General features: G+C 34.9%; 1 protein-coding gene across 6 annotated transcripts in view; it reads right to left on the bottom strand.

Annotated features, from left to right (window-relative positions):
- The window catches only part of CEP128 (centrosomal protein 128), a 373,385-nt gene that overhangs the window by 336,401 nt on the left and 15,604 nt on the right, over positions 1-21,380 (bottom strand). For 5 of the 6 annotated variants that reach the window (XM_054691882.1, XM_054691883.1, XM_054691885.1 and 2 more), the window contains 4 exons: positions 20,645-20,731; positions 6,964-7,090; positions 5,859-5,977; positions 3,276-3,367 (listed from right to left, as the gene is read on the bottom strand). In XM_054691882.1, coding sequence (XP_054547857.1) covers positions 3,276-3,367; positions 5,859-5,977; positions 6,964-7,090; positions 20,645-20,731 — 425 coding nt within the window. The remainder of the gene's footprint in view (positions 1-3,275; positions 3,368-5,858; positions 5,978-6,963; positions 7,091-20,644; positions 20,732-21,380) is intronic. The other variant, XM_054691887.1, reaches the window with a different exon arrangement.

Raw genomic sequence — 21,380 nt, 5'->3', positions numbered from 1 at the left:
TCTGTTTACACTCCACTCCAATTTCAGATAAATTTCTATCTTTAGTTCTTCTACTGGTTTCCTGCATAACATCTATTTATACCTTTCAGGAATTATTATAGAGAATTGGAGATTTTTGTTTATATTCCATCTTGCTCACTAATTTTAGTCAACTTCAGATTTGGATCATTAACTTTCTGTTGCTTTTGTTTATGCCAGAAATTTTCATCTTTTGACCTTCTGTGGGTCTTATTTAGCACATTATTTTTTTCTCCCACTTCTTCCTGAACCATCTATTAAGAATCTACCCTACTCTTGTTAGCCACATTCTTCTCACAGGACACTTATCTCCTATTCTAATTTGAGTGAATACTTCATGTGCCTACTATATTAATTTCACTGAAATTCTGGCTTAGTTTTCACTATTTCTTATAACCTATATCTCACTCTTTCTTACCATTTTTTTTTTTAACTTTATAGGCCCATAGGTAATTTCCCCAGGAAGAAGTTACTGAAAAAGGCCAATTTTCTAAGTTTTTAAATGGGCCTCCCCATTGGCGCGGCAGGTTGAGCGCAGCGCTGTGAAGTTGTCCAGAGCCTCTGCAAAGCGGCCAGGGAGATTCTAGCCTGCTGCTCCCCTCGGCAGTATATTTCAGTCTGTCTGCCTGTTCTGCTCCCTGCTCTGTCTCTGGTCAATCCTCCCACCCTCCCATGCCTCTGGCCTGTACCCCAGTTCTTGTATAAAAATAAATAAATCTTTAGAAAAAAACCTAAATGTTACTTTTCCTTGGTTTTTGAGTTTCCATGTGCTCCTGTATTTCCCACATCTCTAGCTGTTCCTTCACAGGCCAACTCCTCTTTACATAAAGACTTCTAAATAATGGCACTCTCTGGCACTCAGCCCTGTCCTTGATGCTCTCCAAACAGTTTGCCAAGAGGTATCATACATTTTGATGGTTCCAAATATCATTTCTACATGCTGACCCCTCTTAAGTCCACATCTCTAACAGAGACTTTTTCTTTGAGCTCCAGAATAAATATCTAGTTGTAAATTCTACATTACCACTTGGATGTCTCATGGGTATCTCAAACCTAACATATTCCAGCCAAACTCTTTATTTATAGATCTCACCAACCCCAACCCCAACAGGCTTCCACATTTCAGGAAATGAAATCACCATCTAGCAAGTTTTTCAGTTCAGAAATCTGGAAGCCATTCTTGATTTTTCCCCTTTATCTAATCCAGAGAGATATCTACATTGCCAATGCTGTCTCTTCAGGCTCCATTTTTTTTTTTTTAAATAGTTTCCTACCCATCTCTCCACTGCCACAACCCTAGTCAAGGCATCATCTTTCACATACTAACGTAATTAAAAATTCACAATTAAGGGTCTCCCTGGTAGCCTAGGGTTTAAATTTCAGCACTATCACTCCTATGGCCTGAGTTCGAGTTTGATCCCAGCCAGGGAGCTAATCCATATGGTGCAGCAGACCTCTCCTGTCTCGCCCACTGCTCCCCTTAGCAGTATTTCAGTAGATCTGCCTCTTCTGCTCCCCAGTCTGTCTCTGATGACTCCTCTCACCCCACCCCATCCCACCTCCTGGACATCTGGCCTACATCCCAGTTCTAAGCAAAAAAAATAAAATTAAATTTTTTAAGTAAAAAATAAAAACAATTCACAGAGTTAAGTGTTTTCATACACATAAATTAATAATTTGTGGTACAGGGTCAAACAGAATTGTATCTTAAAATCTTCTTATCCAACAGTGATGCCACTAGGTTTCATAAGAAATTTGACTCATTAAATTAAATGAGTCAATTAAATGAAGCTTGAATTAAATCAAGCTTCACTGCCTCACATATCCCTTGAGGTGACACAAACTATGCCAGATGGTATCGGCCCATGGATCAGATTTCAGCTGACCACCGGACAGCCAAGTGACCATGTAAACTTATCAACAAAATCATTCTTGCAATATATCCTGTCTCTTCTTATAGAACATGTATTTCCTGAAAAGCCTAGTTCCTAGTTCTTAATACATACCCTTTCATCACGTGTAGAACTTACAAAATAAAATCACACCAAGAACAGTTATTCCATTATGCTGATTTATCAACTTGTTAAAAATAAATACCTAGGTTTTAAATTAACTAACCCATATCACCTTCAAAAAATTAACAGAGTTCAACAACATAACTCAAAATTCAAGAAATTGAATGCTTTAGTCACATCAACTACATGAAAGTGACCTTGAAATGCTGAGTCAATAAGTGGGAAGGACCACTCTGGGGTCTTACTGCCCAGATTTGAATCTGATTCCACACATTCCCCACTTTCACATCCAAAAAATAGGAAAATAACTACTTCATCACAGTTGTTTCCAGTGTTAAATCTAAATCTACCGAGCAAGAAATACATGTTCAATAATACTCATTGTTGTAGAAATAATAGTATGGTCTTTTGGTTCTTATTGCTGAATTTCCTGCATTCATTATATGAAAGCAAACAAATAATGCAAATTATACCTGATATTCATAGGTTTAACATTGTTGGTTTTGACTCATTTTTCTGTAGCAATACAAAAACTGTGTTGGAATATTTTAGTTCGCTAGAACTGGTACTAGCAAGTTAACTTGGTAAAGGAATTTCAATTCAGTTTCATTGTTCCCTAATATAACTGTACATATTGATAGATTGTGAATCTTGATAAGGAATAAAAAGTTTTTGTTGAAAAAACATGACCTCTAAATTAAAGCCAAAATGCCATCACTTACAATGAAAATGAAAAGACACTGAAGAAATTTTAAATCAAGTGATACTTCTTGGGGAACCACTCAGATCTGACAAAATTGCTAAGACTTAGCAAATATATATTGCTGGCTTTCAAGTGAACCCTAAAATATCAGATTATACAATGACCCATCCATTGACAAATTCTACATTATGCTTTTTTTTAAATTCTTCAAGTCCAAGGTCAATTTCTTTTTCTAGCTCCATCCCCCCACTCAAATGTATTTGCAAATCCACCTCTTTACTACGGTTTCACAATGTATCTTCCACAAAGTCAGCATTCTATAGTAAGAGTTTTTAAGAAATACAAAATTAATTTGTTTAACATTTAATCATGATATATATTCTAAATTCAGAGTTTTGAACTATTCCATTACTAAATTTTAAAATACTGGTAAAAAAGTACAACACTGTTTTTAAATTTCACGTAAACATGTCAAGTACAGAACCTATTTTATCTTCTAACAATTCATGTTTCCAGTAAAAATCATATTCTGCTTTTACCGGCTTCTTCTGGCAAGTTCCCGGTTGAAATCATCTCCTAGGCGAACTTGTTCACTGCTGAGGTCTCGGAGGGACTGATGAAAAGCATGAAGCTAGCAAAGACAAAACAGTTATCCATTTAGGGTTCTATTGAATTCTTCCATCAACATTCACTAAGGGTAAGAATAAGAACTTACTCTTTGCAATAATGTCCAAGTTTAACAATGTTATTAAGACAGAGTGTCTATTCTAAAAGAAAATATTTTTTCAAAGAAAAGCAATTTTTAATCATATTCTCTACAGTACAGTAATTCCAAACCTTAGAGATACCCTCGAAAAAGGTTAGCAAACTTTCCTCTGTAAAGGGACCAAGAGCAAGTATTTCAACCTTGCAGGCTACACAGACTCTGTTGAAATTACTCAGTGCATTACAGCACAAAAGCAGCCATAAACAAATGAGCATGGCTGTATTACAATAGAGCTGTATTCAAATAGACCACACACCAGGTTTGCCTACCCAGAAAAACTCTTGCCCACATACACCAGGAACCACATTTGGAGCAGCATAATGAAAACAGAATACATAACAATTCATAATGAGAACAAAAAAAACAAACCAAATATCTATCAAGAATAGAATGGAGATAAACTACAGCACATTCCTCCATTGGAGTATCACACAGGATTGACAATGAAACAATTAAAGCTACTTACATATTACTAAGGCTAAATATCAAAAATATAACATCAAATGAAAAGTGCATGTCATAAGACATGCAATATTATTCTATTGCTATAAAGCCTTGAAGTCGGTAGTATTAAACAAGAAGTATTAAAAATGGATTTTTTTTAAAGAGCAAGAAAATGAATAATACAAAAGTCAGGATAGTGAACAATCAAGTTTCATGAATAACTAAATCAGTACCAGCCACTAGGCTGGGAAATAAGTGGCTCACAATTTAACACAAGAAATAGATAAGTAAACAAAACCACAAATACTGCACAAGGGCATTAAGAAAGTACACATTCATGTGAAGCTTCACATTCATGTGAAGCTAAAGAACATCCTAAGAGAATGGACTCAAAATAAGGAAGAACAATTAAAAAGAAAGGAGTGGAGGAAGTGCAGGTGATGAACAACACATCATTCACTTAGGTTTTTGTCATTATGCTTTGCCAGTTTTGGCAATCAGAATTTTAGGATTCATTCGTGACATCTGTTTACATATTCCTACCCTCCCCAAATCGTCATCTGATCTCCAAGACTTTATTTTCATTTTATCTACCAAATCATTTTGAAATCTATGCCCTTTCTCTCCAACTCCATTTATCCTAATCCAAGTGACTATCATCTCATGCCCTGAACACAGCACTATACTCCCAACTGGTTTTCCAATACTGACTACATTTTCTACATGTAACTATCTTTCCAAAGTAACTATCATTCCCACACAAGACTACATGGTCTCAGCCCTTTATATTTTTGTAGCTATATGCCCTTTTTCAAATTGCTCACAGGTGCTATCTCCCTTCCTGCAAAGGGATTTGTTTTACCTCGAACGATTGTCGCTCAACTTTTTGGACCTCAGTTCAATTAGTCTTTCTGTGAGAAGCCTTTCCAGACTGTGACATACTCCCATAGTCCTATGCTTCTTTCTATTACAGCATGCATCTCAGTTCATAATTATGAGTATATTAATGTACTTATCTGATTCATTTCTAGCTTCCCACCCAGATTACAGGTTCCATGAAAAGCCAGTTTTTTCTTATCACTGTTACTAAGCACAAGCACTATCCCCAGGGCAGAGGACTAAAAATTAGGATAATGTTCTCTGTTCTAAGTTTAATTATATAACCCATGCTAGCAAGTTTCACTTACCAAAAAAATAACACAATCAAGGAAAAAACTCTACAAAATGGTTTCTAATGCACTTAGTTCTATTATCTCTTTATCTTACATTGTTTAAAAAAGAAAGTTACAGATGGGCATCCTAACAAACTTTGAACCCTCAATATTAAAATTACCAAAATAAAGATGTCAAAGTCAGCAACATCCTTTAGTTCTTTTCCAAGGCAACAACAACAAAATTATCTTCAGCTCTTGGGAGAAATTTACAGAAGCATGAAAAGAAATATGTCCATAAATTAATACTTCAAAAATCTTTAATGAAAAGTAAAGTATATGAGATTTCTTTCTTAACAGGAAGTAGCTCCATCAATGATTCAACGATCAGAAAAACACTGATGGAAAACCAGTTATCCATGTGGGACTCACTTGTTTATATAAAACAGAAATTAGCAAAATGGAAAGTGGCTGAGTTAGCAGAGTTTACAGAAGACTGAGCCACCAAAATCAGAAAGTTAGATATGCCCACTAAAATCTCTTTTAAATATTCTAAAGATATAATCTCCCAACACAAAATTCAAAAGAAATATATGATAATGATTAGCACATTGAAAAAAAGTTTATTTGGTTTAAAACAAAAAAAGATCAGTATAAAGTCACTGATGATCAAATTCTCAGTTAACATTTAGCCAGAAAGTCAAGTGCTGGCCATTTATATAGCAATTAAGGAATACCAGATACAGAAAGGCACAAAGTACCTGGACAGCGTCATCAGTCTCCCGAACAAATCGGACACCACTTCTGGACCTAATTCGTTTAAAACCCTGTTGATCCCCATAGTCCTTGAGAGGTGAGGTAGGTGGAAAACGGTGGCTTTCTTTGTAATTGAAAGAAAAGGGAGAGGATGAAAACACTGCATGAGAAGAGGCACTCTAAAACTTTACTCAGTACATATGAAGAAGACAAGAATATACAAATACACCCTTAACCCAGGCTACTTCCCAATATCTTCTTTCACCATAAAATTCCAAAGAATTGGCTTTTAATGCAGCTAAAAGGAAAACAGAAACAACCTGGAAATAAACTACATCAAAAATTCTAATTTGCTATACTTTTCATAAAAGGAATATGTTCTCATAAAAAAAATAAGTTATGATTAAAAATATAATTTAATACTAACAAAACAGAACTTTTTGTTTTGACTACAGAAAGGAGAATACCTGATTATGTCCAATTTTTAACCACTGTTAAGATCAAAGACAACAGTAACAATGGGTGCCACTAATGTTCACTCCATCTAAATCACCTCTCTTCACTGCAGACTCCTTTCTTTACTATTCTGTCTTTTCTGTTCAAACATGAACATGAATGGTGTAAGAAAGTATAAGTAAGATTAATTCCAGGCAAACTAAGTGGCTTCACTTTTAATCTAGCCATGAACATTGAGCTGCACATCAAGATACACCTGTTCTTAACAAATATCACAGGATATGGGCAATCAGACTTATGAAAAGCGGTGATGCTAGAACAAGACTCTGAATACAAAAAGTACATCATATAGTAAGTCCTTTTTTTGTGTTTGTTTTGATTGGTGGCAAAATAATTAAATCCAGGTTCTTTCAGGTCAACCTACGTAGGGTTGATAGAGTCTCGAGAAAAACAAAAGCAACAGAAAGAGTAACAAAGTCTCATTGAACGTATTTCAAAATATTCACTATAAAGTCCTTGACAACTGCATCTTCCAAGACCTTATTTAAAGATTTTTATACAAGGGCTGTATTTCTCCAAAAATTAAATGTACTCAATATATACTTAAAGAGTATTTTACCTATCAGGAATCTTTTACCTTAAGGAGGAGTTTACCTGTCACAGTGCCACCATCGAGGTCACTTGTACTCAGACTTGTAACAGAAATACTTCTCCCTCCTGAGTTTCTCAATAAACGTTGACTCCGCAGTTGGCCTATTGATTGTTCCAAGTTTTCCTTTAACTAAATTAAAGAATATAACGAAGGGAAATTTACTCTCATTTACAACTTCCAAATGCAAATAGACTTAGTGATGCTTAAAGCTATTTCTAAAATATCTGGGTTCCCAAAGAGAATTTACATCAGAGAAAATTTTGAACTAAGTTATATTAGGATATATAAAAATAGTGAGCATAAATATTTTAAGAACATCTGGTTTTAAATAGCATCTGTCACTACCTATTCCATCTTTCTATTACCAAAATGTGGACAAAATGTGTACTAAGGGCTTACCGAACAAGACTGAAATGTCTAATTGACATGCTATCCATGCTTAGAAACACAAGAAGACAAGTACACATGAAAGAAGAAAGCTTCCCACTTTCTATGCATTCCTTCAGAAACACAGGACACTGAACTGTTATAGTGACTGCTGTTACTGAAACAATGGGCTCTACCCAGAACAGAACTTCTCTTTCATTCATTCAAAGACATCAAATCCCAGAAAATCACTGAGCCCAGATATTAGATTCTTAGTATGAGGGATTACAGTTGTCCAGCTGTTTCCTTCAGATTTTTAGGGAGTGAGATAGCAGGAGATGTAAGAAGACATATTTTTAGATCTAAAGAGTTATATATAAAAACATGCTAAATACTGAAAATGAAGTCCAGCATTGTACACACTCCTAAAAAAGGGATTCAATTAAAACCTAAGGAAACAAAAAGTAAAGTTGAATGAAATCTATACAATCCGAATAGCTGAAAAACTTCAGGCCTTGATATCTTATCCAAGGATAAATAAAAATAAAATTAATAAAAATCACTCATGGATCCATAGAACAAATGATCAATAAGCCCTTTAAAGAGACTATCAAAACAGAATAACTGATCAAGACAGGATTTCCTAAATTCAGTTTGAATTTAAAGGCAAAATATCTCTTATGCAGAGACCAAGCTGGTTTCCTTGGGATTAGTGGAGAAAGAAGGTAGCCTAGGCTGAAGGGAAAGCAAGAGATAAGCCACAAATGATCAAATAAATCCTTTTTCATTCTCACTGCTTGAATTTAGTTCTTCTGAAGAACCAAGGTTAACATTCTAACTTAAAAGAAGTAGAGTTAGAATTTCAGCCGTCTACCTCCACTGTTGATACCATTTTTGAAATAAAGGCTAACATTTCCATATCCTCTGTCCCCATCTCCCCTACAATGTTCTATGTATTCTATGTAAATGCTGCCTGGCTATCTGCCAACAGGGAAAGCAACATATCAAGGAAACATAGATGAGGCCCAGGAGAACCAAGGTCTACCTCGAGAGTAATTTATATATAAATAAGACTATATATAATATGAGTAAACCAGAGATCTTACATAATGAACATGAGCTGGTATATCAGTAATCTATGAAAAAAACTCAGAATAAAATTAAACAACGTTAAGATTAATAAATTCAAATCCCAACTAATATGAGAAAAGTGCTAGAAAAGCAAAATGACTTTAAGAACACACAAAGTTAGTGACAGAACCAACTCTATTACTTTTCCTGTGTTTATTATTCACATCTTTTAAACTGAATCTGAGGCCATGACCCTTTTGGATGCAAAGTTAGCTGTTATTTATTACTGCTTCTTTTTGGAAGGTAATCTGCTTTTACTAACTGGCTATTTTTAAGATTCTCTCTTCAACACTGATTATCAATGATTTTACTATGATGTAACTATGAGTTTATTTGTAGTGAACTAAGTTTGACCCATAGAAATCATGGAATCTGTAGTTTAACCATTTCATGTATCGTGAATGCTTAGCCACCAATGTTTGAATACTGTTTCTACTCCATTCTTTTCCCCCTCTCCTTCTAGAAACCCAGTTGCATTTAAGTTAAATCTTTTTACCAAATCCCTTATGCTGTCTCTGTTCTTTTCTCTACCATTCATCCTTTCACTCCTCCATTCTATCTGGATATCTATTGCTGATCTATCAATTCATTAATTCTCTCTTAACTACATGTAAGTTTCTGTTTAATCCATGGAGATTTTTTCCAAATTTTTAAGTTATATTTTTCAGTTTCTGTTATTTTCATTTAGTTAATTTTTATAACTTTCAATTCTTTATCAAAATTTTCAATCTCTCACATTTTTGAACAAGTGAAGCATACGTATTTTGTAATCCCATGTACAGATCTACTGTCTGTTTTTCCCTTGGTTCCAGTCACCTCTGAGTATTTTTTTATCATGTAAAACAAGGTATTATATATGAAAAGTTATAGAAATCATTTAAAGTTCTTCCTTCAGGAGGGATCTGGCTTTGCTTCCAGCAGAAAGAGCTGCTAAGGTCACTAGAAATCCCAAATCACCTCAACCCAATTAGTGAAATGAGAAGATTCAAAATCTGGGCTTCTGTCCCCATGAGGGCTGGTCTATTTTCAGTTTATCAATTCTCTTATTTTCAATTCACCATTTCTCTAGGCTGTAACCCTGTGGGTCTCAACTGAAAGCTGAACTCAATTGGAAGCGTTCCTGAACTCTTGTTTTGGTCCCCTAGCCCCATGAGTCTGAGTCTCTACTGATGGAAAAAGGCCCAAATGCAGGACCCATCCTTCTGGACTTTCAATTTTGCCAGATTTTGAATATAAAATCTCTTACTGTCTTCATAGTTCTGTCATAGATTAATATGATTTTATTTTTTTCACTGCCTTTCTTCTTTTCTGAGTAGGAGAGTAAATAATCTTTCCTACCAATGACAGAAGCAGAATATGCCAGCCTTCTCTTTACATGTGTAACTAAAAACTGATGAACAAAATGAATTTTTGTTCATCTCTCTCTCTCTCTCTCTCTCTCTCTCTCTCTCTCTCTCTCACACACACACACACACACACACACACACACACACACACAATTCCTGCTTAGAGAAACAAAAAAAAAGTCACTATGGAACATACAAAAAATTTGCAGAGCAAGAGAAATGACACGTTACCCCCAAAATCTAGAAGGAATAACAGATGTTGGGAAATTAATCATTTCAGAAGTAATATAAAAACTGAGACAAATATTTGACAACCTCTCTGTAAAATTCTAAAAAGAGCTATCATAAGTCATTTGAACACATGAACAACATGATCTATAAAGACCAAAAAATGACTTATCAATGAGTGAAATAGACTTCTAATTAAGATACAAAGCTAAAAATGTAACAGATTTACAATCTACACTGAAAGGAGAAATAACACAACTACCACCACACAAAATGTAATCATGATATATGAAATCAAGTTGCTAATTCCTAAAACACAAAGAGATAAAATATAAAATTATAAAAATTGTTTCTAAATTCTTTAGGGCTAGAACACTGAAATAGGTACAGAAGCAAACGAAATTTGAATATTTTTAAAAAAAAACAACACTAATAAAGCTCAAACTAACATAGATACTAGATAGATAAAATAGATGCGATTTTATAAAAGCTCAATGAATGCCCCACACAAGAGTCCAACAATACATCCTCTCAGTGTAACAGCTGTTGAGTCCATTTCCTTCATTTATTTCCCCTTCTTTGAAATACTATAAAACCAGTATCACAGAACAAGCTGAAAGGCAGCAGTGTCAATATTCCCATTATGAGCTGTTTCTTCTATAATTCCCTGTATACTCATCTATATCTCCATAAAATGATTCAAATTTCACTTTCAGTGTGATCACTTTTCATTTCATTGTTGCAACTGGCATCTTCACTGAACAGTTCCTTTTTAAAATTGTTAATTTTTATAAGTTAGCACACAAGTTTATCATTGGAAAGGAGAGGGAACACAACTATGCACGTTTTCATTGTCTGTGAAATGAAATTCAGTTGTCAACAGAATTCAAAAACAGATTTGTCGGCCAACAGGCACATGAAAAAATGTTCAACATCACTTGTAATCAGGGAAATGCAAATCAAAACTACCATGAGATACCATCTCACACCAGTGAGAATGGCACATATTAAAAAAACTAGCAACAACAAATGTTGGCGAGGATGTGGGAAAAAAGGAACTCTCCTGCACTGTTGGTGGGAGTGCAAACTGGTCCAACCACTATGGAGAGCTGTGTGGAGATTTCTGGACCTACTAAACATAGAGCTTCCATATGAGCCAGCAATTCCACTCCTAGGTATTTACCCAAAGGACACAGAAACATCAATTCCAAAGAGCACCTGCACCCCTATGTTTATAGCAGCACTGTTTACAATAGCTAAGCTTTGGAAACAACCCAAATGCCCAAAAATAGATGACTGGATCAAGAAGATGTGGTACATATACACCATGGAATATTACTCAGCATTCAAAAAGATAAACACATGCAATTTGCAGCAACATGGATGGCACTGGAAGGGATCATGCTTAGCAAAATAAGCCAGAAAGAAAAAGAAAAATACCAGATGGTCTCACTTATAGCAGGAATCTAGAAAACTTAAATAAGGGACCAGGAAAAAGAATAACTATAAGAAAGAAAATATCAAAATCAACACCTAACTATGAACAAGAGACACTCTATGGGGGGTGGGGGGCGGGGAAAGGAGGGCTTGGGGTAAAAATAAGGGGGTTGCAATTGTATCGGGAATATAAAAATAAAATTTAAATAAAAAAAACAGATTTGTAATTTACATAGCAATGTGTGAACTGAAAAGCAAGCAGTAAAACATGTACTTTACACAATCACTCATAGCTAAGATACTGTGTTTACTGAAATTTGAATTATATTGAGAACTGGTTTTTTGTTTCTTTTTTTTTACCAAACAAGCATAATAAAAATTCACACACCTCGAAACTCCACAAGGACAGGTGCATTTACTTTCCTGAGTCCTCAATCCCTGCCCCAAGCATTCAATAGAGGTTTCATAGCCATTCTCAGTGGGAGACTATGCTAACTAGCTCACCTGAAACTCAGGTTTTGCTTTTTCTTAAGTAGAAAATATTGACTTTCCAAAATTCAGAATAGTAAGCTTCTTGACCTAGAAGGTGTAAGCAGCTAGAAAACTAGGTAGTAACTCCATAAACAGTATCAGGAATGTCTAAGAAGTAAATCATTCAACGAAATTTGGCTTTAATAAGACAAGATGAGAAAATGACAGACTCACATGCATAAACTTTCTTAGTCGACACACAGTATCAGCAACTGCTTCACCAAAAAACAGTGTATCTCACATATTCACATTCCTTTTCTTTAATAAAATGATTTATCTTTACATTGCTTACAGCAATGACTAGGCCTAGTGAGTACTTATACACAATTGGAAGAAAACCCAATCTTAAATTCCTTTATCTACTGATGAATTGTTCTGTTGCCCTTTTTTTAAGCCTTAGCAAATGTTTATTAAACAGAACTGAATTGAGAGATGACAAGTATATTTTCGCTTTTCTTGTTCCATTTACTTATTTATTCCCTTTTATCCTGAAACCATAAAATATATAAAGAAAAAAGGAGAAAGATTATGCTTAAATCTACTTACATGAAAAAATTAAAACATGTAATATTCATAGTCTCAAAATTTCTTTAATTCCATCCTTGACTAAGCTCACTGTGATAAAAATAAATAAAACATACTTTTCTTTCAGTCACTTTCTTTTTTTTAAGGATTTTTATTTATTTATGCATAGAAGAACTGGGGTATAGGCCTCAGGTGGGTGTGTGGGGTGGGGGTGGTGATAGGAGGATTCACCATAGACAGAGTTGGGAGCAGAATAGGCAGATCCACTGAAATACACTGTTGAGGCAAAACAGGAGAGGTCTGAGGTGCCATGTGGGTCAGCTCCCTGGCCAGGGATCAAACTTATGCTTCAGTGGCTAATGATAGTTTGATAGTGCTGAGGCTTTAATCCCAGCTCCACTAGGGAGGCCCCTTATTTAATAATAATAATAGCCACTAAGAAATTCTTGAAAGATATCTACCACTACTTGCACTAAGAGACCATAAGAGAAATAGACAAGGAAGAGTGAATACTAATATATAAATATAATGCCTACCAAATATTGATCCAATAATTAGCTTCTGTACAAACAAAAAAAAATACAACTATTGAAAAAAGAAGCAACAACTTCAGTAAAATCTAAATGTGTGATTTAAAATAGGTTTGCATTTAGAAAACACTTAAAAATCCCATTTAGTTTTTTTAGATACTTTTTTACTCCAAATTGTGACTTATTTTCATACTAAGACAGTAATATATCACCTAACATAATATGCAAAAATTCAAGTCAGGGGCCTCCCTGGTGGAGCAGCGGTTGAGCGCTGGGTTGCGAAGCTGCCCGCGGCCTCTGCGGCGCCGGTTCGATCCCCGGCTGCTCCCCGGCCACCGGAGGAGGATCCCACATGGTGCGCAGACCTCTCCTGCCGCCCGCTGCTCCCCTCAGCAGTGTACTTCAGTCCTTCTGCCTGCTCTGCTCCCCACTCTGGCTCTGGTGAATTCTCTCACCCTCCTGCGCTTCTGACTGTACCCAGTGCATGTATAAACAAAAAACAAACAAACTAACTAAATAAATAAATAAATAAATGAAACATGCCTCTATAAAAAAAAAAAAAAAAAAAAATTCAAGTCAGTCTGGTCATGCATATCTATACTGCATTTATCTACTTGCACAGTTGAGCAGAAACGAGTGAAAATACTTTGTCTAACCATTTAATTTTGTTTTCACCTAACACTAAAGAGTCAGGTTTTCAGCAAACATTCACAATGGACACAGCACTGGCAACCATGGAGACAGTTTGTGTTGTAAGTTTAGATGTAGGCATAATGTTGCCATTCAAAAAAAAAAAAAAATGAAGTACTTTGATTTACAAATGTCAGGGGTTCGCTCAGAAAAATTCAGGGCAAATTGAGAGCAGAAGAGATCATTTTAAAAATGTTATGCAAACAAAAACCAACAACAGGGACCTCATCAAACTAAAAAGCTTCTGCATTGCAAAGGAAAATATCATTAAAAGAAAAGACACTCCATTGAGTAGGAGAAAATATCTGCACATTATACAAGTAACAACGAGCTAATATCTGCAATATACAAAGAATTCAACAATTCAACAAAAAAGAAAATAATTGTCATTTCAAAAAATGGGCAGAAAATTTAGCTACTTCTCCAAATAAGACAGAGATGGCTAATAAGCACATGAAAAAATGTTATCACTTAGCATCAGGGAAATGCAAATCTAAACCACAAAAAGAGATGGCACCTCACAGCTGGTAACAATAAAACTTTAAATACCACCTGCCACAGCAAACAATGGTCCATACCAAAAGGGCCAGAAACAAGTACTGGTGAGGATGTGGAGGAAAAGGTGGGAATGTAAACTAGTATGGTCCCTGTGGAAAACAGCATGGAGCTTTCTCAAAATTTAAAAAAATGCATCTATTATACCATCCAACAATTCCCCTTCTAGGTATCTATCTGAAGAATACAGAAACATGAATTCAAAGGAACATATGCGCGACTATGATCACTGTGGCACTATTTACAATAGCCAAGTTATAAAAACCACCTAAGTGCCCACCAGTAGATTAAGAAGATATGGTATATACACAACAGAATACTACTCAGTTATTAAAATGATGAAATCTTGACATTTGTGACAATATGGATGGAACTAGAGGGGATTATGCTAAGTGAAATAAATCAGAAGCAGAAAGACTAATACCAGATGATGTCACTCATGTGGAATATGAAGAAATAAAACAAAGAAACAGATCAAATGAAGCCAAAACAAAACCCTAGAAATATGACTACAGAATTGAGGCTATCCAGGAGGGGAAAGTGAGGAATGAGAGCCAAGGTGGGAGGGGGCCCAATGGACTGTGGTGAAAGATTATAAGTACTTTGGTGGTGGAAGTAATTTATTAATACACATTAGAAACGGTGTAAACCTATACCTCTCAATCACATAGTGCTATAGCCAATGATAGATAAATAAAAAATAACAGTTAAAAAGAAACAAATATACAAGGATTATTTAATATAGGATGGGAAAACCCATTGTATTAGTATCATACTGCAGGCAATATTATTGGCATATGTAAATAAAACAATGGAATAAAAATAAATAAAAATTTTATACAGGATAATAATGTCATCCATACGTAATTTGTTAAATGCTTTATATATGGCTTTTTTCCACTGCCTGTTTCTCTACAAAATGCCAAGATTTATCTGGCAACACACCACAAAATAGAGTGGTTGTACAGTTAATTTTATCAGCACTATTTTGGTTCCTCACAGTTTATTTATCTTCTACTATTAAAACTGAGAGGAGGAGGAAGAGGAGGAGGAGGGAAAAAATTTTCATAAAATTAAAAAGTGCAAATTTATGATTTGCATACCTTTCTGGTTCCAACATATGTTGTGAAATATATTTTTTTAATGGTTGCTGCTATTTTGTATTTCACTTGCCAAAAGATTATTTGCTCTGACTGCTATGCCTAACATCGCTCCAAAAGCTGATTTATGGAAATATAAGACAGTAAGATTATTGAAATTCAGAAATTACTTTTCCAATGATAAATCATTTTTATTTATGGAACTATTTAAATGAAATTCCATAATTCAAAGTCCTTTTATCACATGTATTCTAATCACAACTTTAAAAAACAATCTTTAAAATAGTTTCACATATTTTGAACAAGCACTAATGGAAAACATCATGCTCTTAATAGTACATTACTATATTTTCAGTGAACATAGCTACTTCTCATGTAATACTCATGAAAATAAGGCAGGGGAGTAATATATATGTTACCTGATTCAGCATACTTTGGAGTCAAAAGAGATGTACCCATCACTATGAATGCTGCAACATATTTATAGTCACACATTAAACTAAAAGTAGGCCCAATGAATTCAAGAAAAAACTAACACGTACTAAGTGCTTATACTATACCAAACATTATATTGACTTAAATGCTTTAAGGTAGAGATTACTGGATGGGTTAAAGAAATAACAAGAACATAAATGTTTATCAGTGTCTAAAACTGTGTGACTACTTCAATGAATGGCAGTTATAGTTAGGGGTGATAATATGATTTTTCAGATGATAAAAACTAAGCTTGTCCAAAGTCACCAAGATGGTGTCTAAGGGAAAAATTAGATTTTAATTTCAATTCTAACTCCCAAAAATACATTTTTCCACAAGTTTCAAAGCAAATTTTTATTAAAAAATACTCTCCTGCACCTCCCTGGTGGCGCAGCAGGTTGAGTGCAGCGCTGTGAAGCTGTCCGCAGCCTCTGCAGCGTGGGTTCAATCCCCAGCTGGCCAGGGTTTACCCACATGGCGCGGCAGACTGCTGCTGTCTCACCTGCTGCTCTGTTCAGTAGTGTTTCAGTCCGTCTGCCTGTTCTGCTCCCCATTCTGTCTCTGCTGAATCCTCTCACCCTCCCGCACCTATGGCCTGTACCCCAGTTCTTGTATAAATAAATAAATAAATCTTTAAAAAAAAATACTGTCCTGCCCAGCAGTTTCATGGGAGATTAAGTAATAAAATTTCAGACATACAACTCTATAAACTTAATTCCTAAAATTTGAAAAATATTTACAAAAAGAAAATTCCTATGCATGGTTGGAATTTCTTATCCATAAACTCTTACTACTTAGCATTGAATTTATTAAAAGATTGTGAGCAATTCTCAACTTCAGGACAATCAGCAAAGTTCAGCCAGAGAGAAAGGGGCAGATACCTTCAGACTGGAATATTGTAAGTGGCCTATGCCTGGCTCTAAACTACTGGTATTACCCTTCTGGGGTGTCACTAAATATTTCTGACAACTGAAACCCATTGAATTAAAGAAAAAAACCTAGACTTTCTTAGTTAACATTCAAAGTCTTCCAAAATTCATGTGCCAGATGGTACCACCCTATTATTCCCAAAGGGAAATTTTACTCAGAGTACTTAATTAGAAAATAAAAATTACCTATTAATGCAAGCCTCTAAGCTCTAATTTGATATTACTGTATTTTAATCAATCTTTATCTTAAAAATGAACTTAATGAATATGCTGATTTGAATCAAGAGAAGTATATTTGTCCTTAACATCCAATATTAACTACTTGAGCGTCATCGGTGACAGTCCAAATTTCCAAAGCATTAAGGTATAAATTTTTATGTGTTGAATATTCTTTTGTGAGGGCATTGCATTTTTATAACAGTAACACAAAGACATTAATAGGAACACATAATAGGAACACAGAGTTCTAGAAATATTCTCAACACTAAGTTAATCAATTGCACTATTTAACACAGGAGTGTATGTTCCCAATCTTCTCAGTAAGCTTTAAAATAAAATGTTCCCCACGGGTCCTCTTTGACCCAGATAGACTCAGACTACCCACAAAAATTCACAGTGTAAGACATAATCCAGCATGACACTTTCTTAAGGTCATAAAGTTCTTGGAGCCCAAAGACCCTAAGTGATACTACCAGACTAAATGTGGTTCACTGCTGGAATGGATGCAAGAAAAGCCAGTAAAAAATATTTTAATGGTTGTCACATAGGAAAATGAGGCAAGTTCATGCTGGTGTAGGCAACTTGCAGGATCCACCACATGTTCTAAGTAGCAGCTAGCACTGCCAACTTTAACAATCCATCAATGCCAGTCCTAACTCAGCACCAGACTTCTCCCCACGTCTGTCTCTGTGTTTGTTCCACCTAACTCTCATTGTGGACATTATACCATCTGTCATGCTAATATCTGTGTGACAGTGAGCTTCTGTTTTCAGTCAGGAAAGATAATCTCCAAAACCTACTTTAACGGTGTAAATTATACAACCCTTCAAACTTTGAATCCAAAGTCCCAATTTTCAGTAATATAAATTCATGGCACAGTGAAAACGCGAGCAACCGTGACTCAACGAAATAAATGAATCGTGATGCTCAGTTCTGGAATAACGTCCTATCCATGGCTCTGAGTAGCTGTGAGACCATAGGTAAGTTAGCGACCATGCCGTGCCCCACTTTTTTAAACCTGTAAATGAAGATGAAAGCATATGCCCAATAGGATCACTGTGAGAATTATCCATAAATGAACAATGTAAAAAAGTGCCTGGGACTGCTAAACTCTCAGAGAAATTCCCAGAGACTATGAGAAGATAAGTGCTGCTTCCCCTACAAAACCCCGAAATCCCATCACTTTCTATAACATTGCACAACCCCTCACAGAAAAGACTTCACATTAACAAATAATTAAATGTAGGGTTAGAGGTTATAAAGATTCAAGGAAACAACAGAGAAAGTATATACTTTTCAAAGAAGAGTAGTCATAAAAGTATGATATATTCCATAACAGTAAATATGTTTTTTAAACATTTATTTTACTTATTTATGCATACAAGAGCTGGGGTATAGGCCAGAGGTGGGGGTGGTGGTGAGAGGATTCACCAGAGACAGAGTGGGGAGCAGAACAGGCAGATCTACTGAAATACACTGCTGAGGGGAGCAGTGGGCGAGACAGAAGTCTGCTGTGCCATGTGGGTCAGCTCCCTGGCCGGGGATTGAATTCACACTGTATTAGCTGTGGATTGCTTGATAATGCTGAGACTTAACCCCTTGCGCCACCAGGGAGGCCCCAAGCCAGTAAATATTTAAACGCTAAAAAGACAGTTTTCACTGAGAAGCCCATCAGAATCACTTATTGTAAGAAAAAAATTCTTTCTGTATTGTGTATCTTCCCAGAGATTATGGCAGCTACTCCCCAAGATAACTTACAGGTGACAAGTGAAACTCACTGTCCTATCAAATCAGTGTAATATAAGACAATGAATGATGTAACTCCTCTGGTATACAAAAGAGAAAAAAATCTTAGAGCCAACTGTTTCAACACAAAAAGATTTTGGGGAAATAAAGGAGGAAACTCTAGACTAGACTATGGAACAGCCTGAAGCAAAAAGAAATACCTGCCCTCCTGTGTCTTATTTTTTATATGAGGGGTTTTACAAACCTCATATAGGTTTTTATATGAGGTCTACTTACAACTCAGAAGGACATAAAAGAATGGTTGAGTTTATTTACTTCATATGAATAAAACCACTCCCCCAGAGTTCATTATTACCAAACTCTAGGCACACCACCAAGGCTTAATATCATAGTAGAATAGGTTTTGTGTGTGAAGTGTTTATCTGGTTAGCTATACCTCTAATACATAATTTAATTTCCCAGTTGTTCAATTCAAAGGAATTTGCTACCATAACCATCTTCACCATAACCATACTATATTCAACATGACAAAGTAGGTTTGTTCTCTGGTACTAGTTAATAAGGTTTCTAATTTCTCATTGATAAATTAAAAAGCAAAGAATAAACTCACTTTATTAAAGTAGTTAAAATATAGAACATAGCATGAATTACCCAAATGTACAAAATCTGTGGTTCCATCTATCAAATATAACCTAAGTAATAAAAATGTTATAGGTACAAAAGTCCATTACTAAATGAAAGTTGTAGAAAACTTTATGAGAGAAGATGTTTCCCTGTGCCCAAGCAATCAGCTTTGAATTAAAACCAAATAGTGATGACTCTATTTTTGCTTTCCAATAAGAAAATAATAAATCATCAATTACAACTTGGAAGTTAGGTGATAATTCAATACAGCAGTTACTTATAAAACAACCATTCTGGTACAATATAATACTGATCTTATTAAAGCACTTACTCATAATTGGAAACATGAAGGAGTAAATTTAATTGGCATTCCAAGAGTTTAAGATGAGTTAGCAAATTCCAGAAGAAGGGACTAGACAGAATTAGCAAAACTTAAAAATATTCATTTTATTCCAGAATCCTGAGGTATTTTTTTTTCTTCTTACATCCCCATGTAAGAAGAATGATAAATCTTTAAAAAGGCGATTTTGAAATATCTAGCAAAATTCTAAGTGCACATATTCATTAGGCCAGCAATTCTACTTCCAAGAATAATACATGATGCACAAAAAATATGTGCACAATAGTAAATCACTGCTATACCACATGTATCAACAGTTACAACAGTTAAAATGGAACATTAACTGTTCAAAAAAATGTGGCAGAGCTACTATGTCAAATAGAAGATGATATAACATACCTTATTCAATGAAAAATACTTGCATAACATTTTATGATACCAGTTTTTGAAGTAACCAAATGTAATTTTATATATCCATATCCACAGAAAATGTTTGGAAAGATGTGTAAGAAAATCTCAAAATTTTTCCTTCTTTGGAATGAGACTGAGAAGGCTAATGAGATAAGCGTTTTATTATTTATTTAATGAGCATGTATTACTTTAAAACAAACCATCCTTAAAATTCTTAACTCCCCATAACAGGTATCTGTAGCCCAAATTTAGTGAGTTTCATTTTATCCTGAATTCTTCACTCTGTCTTAAAGCTTTCAAATTCAATAGGGCACAGTCTGTTGTAGATAAGCTAATTAGCAATTCATCTGACATGCTGACCTAAACCACTAATTGGTAAAGTAGTCTAAAAGCTAAAGCTGTTCACAGTGGTTTATCTCTTTTATCACGCATCCCTCCTCAACAACTGCATTTTCAAAAAGGTAGGTAAGAGAAAATGTAAATAAAGGTAAACATCCTCACTTGTTCTATAGCACCCGCCTGTCCGTTACTATAGTCTCGATACTGTCCAAGCATCTGGTCTACTTGACGCAGGTTCCGACTGGTATCCTTAAAAAAGAAAATGGATTTTATTAATTGTTCTAAACAATAATTAATCTTAGCAGTATGTCAAACAAAAGTCAACCATTTGGCACAATTTATATCATAGTTTTAAGTTGGATATCCATGTACTTCATAAAAGTCAAATAAATCTTAACACCTCTGAGAGAGAAACTCAAATTCATCTGCATTTTACTGAAATCTAAAGCACATAATTTAAATCCTTACCCAAGATTCCATAATAAGCCAACAATAAAACTATAAATTATCAATTTGTACACCTCACCTAGTTGACACCCTTTATAAAAAAGGAATGCCAAAAGAACAACTCTAATAGATTGTGTACAAGAGCAGACAATAATTAAGATCAATGTTACTTCTATTATTTCACCTCAGAACTTATTAAAAGAAAAAAAAGTATCTTAACCTTTAGCTAGAAACAAGTTTAGTTCTAATCACAACAAAAAATACTTCCCACATGAATATGCCAGATTCACCTCAGATGTCCTAGCCCTAATCCCCAGAACCTAAGCAAATGTTACCTCACATGGTAAAAGCGATTTTAAGAATTAGATTAAAGACCTTGAAATGGGTAAATTATTCTGGTTTGCTAGATGGACCCAGTGTAAATAATCACCTAGCTCCTTTCATCAGAAAA

The sequence above is a fragment of the Talpa occidentalis genome, unplaced genomic scaffold (assembly GCF_014898055.3).
Source record: "Talpa occidentalis isolate TD23 unplaced genomic scaffold, MPIMG_talOcc4v2.1 talOcc4.11, whole genome shotgun sequence".
Taxonomy (NCBI): Eukaryota; Metazoa; Chordata; class Mammalia; order Eulipotyphla; family Talpidae; genus Talpa; species Talpa occidentalis.
This window is presented reverse-complemented; position numbering and strand designations above follow the sequence as displayed.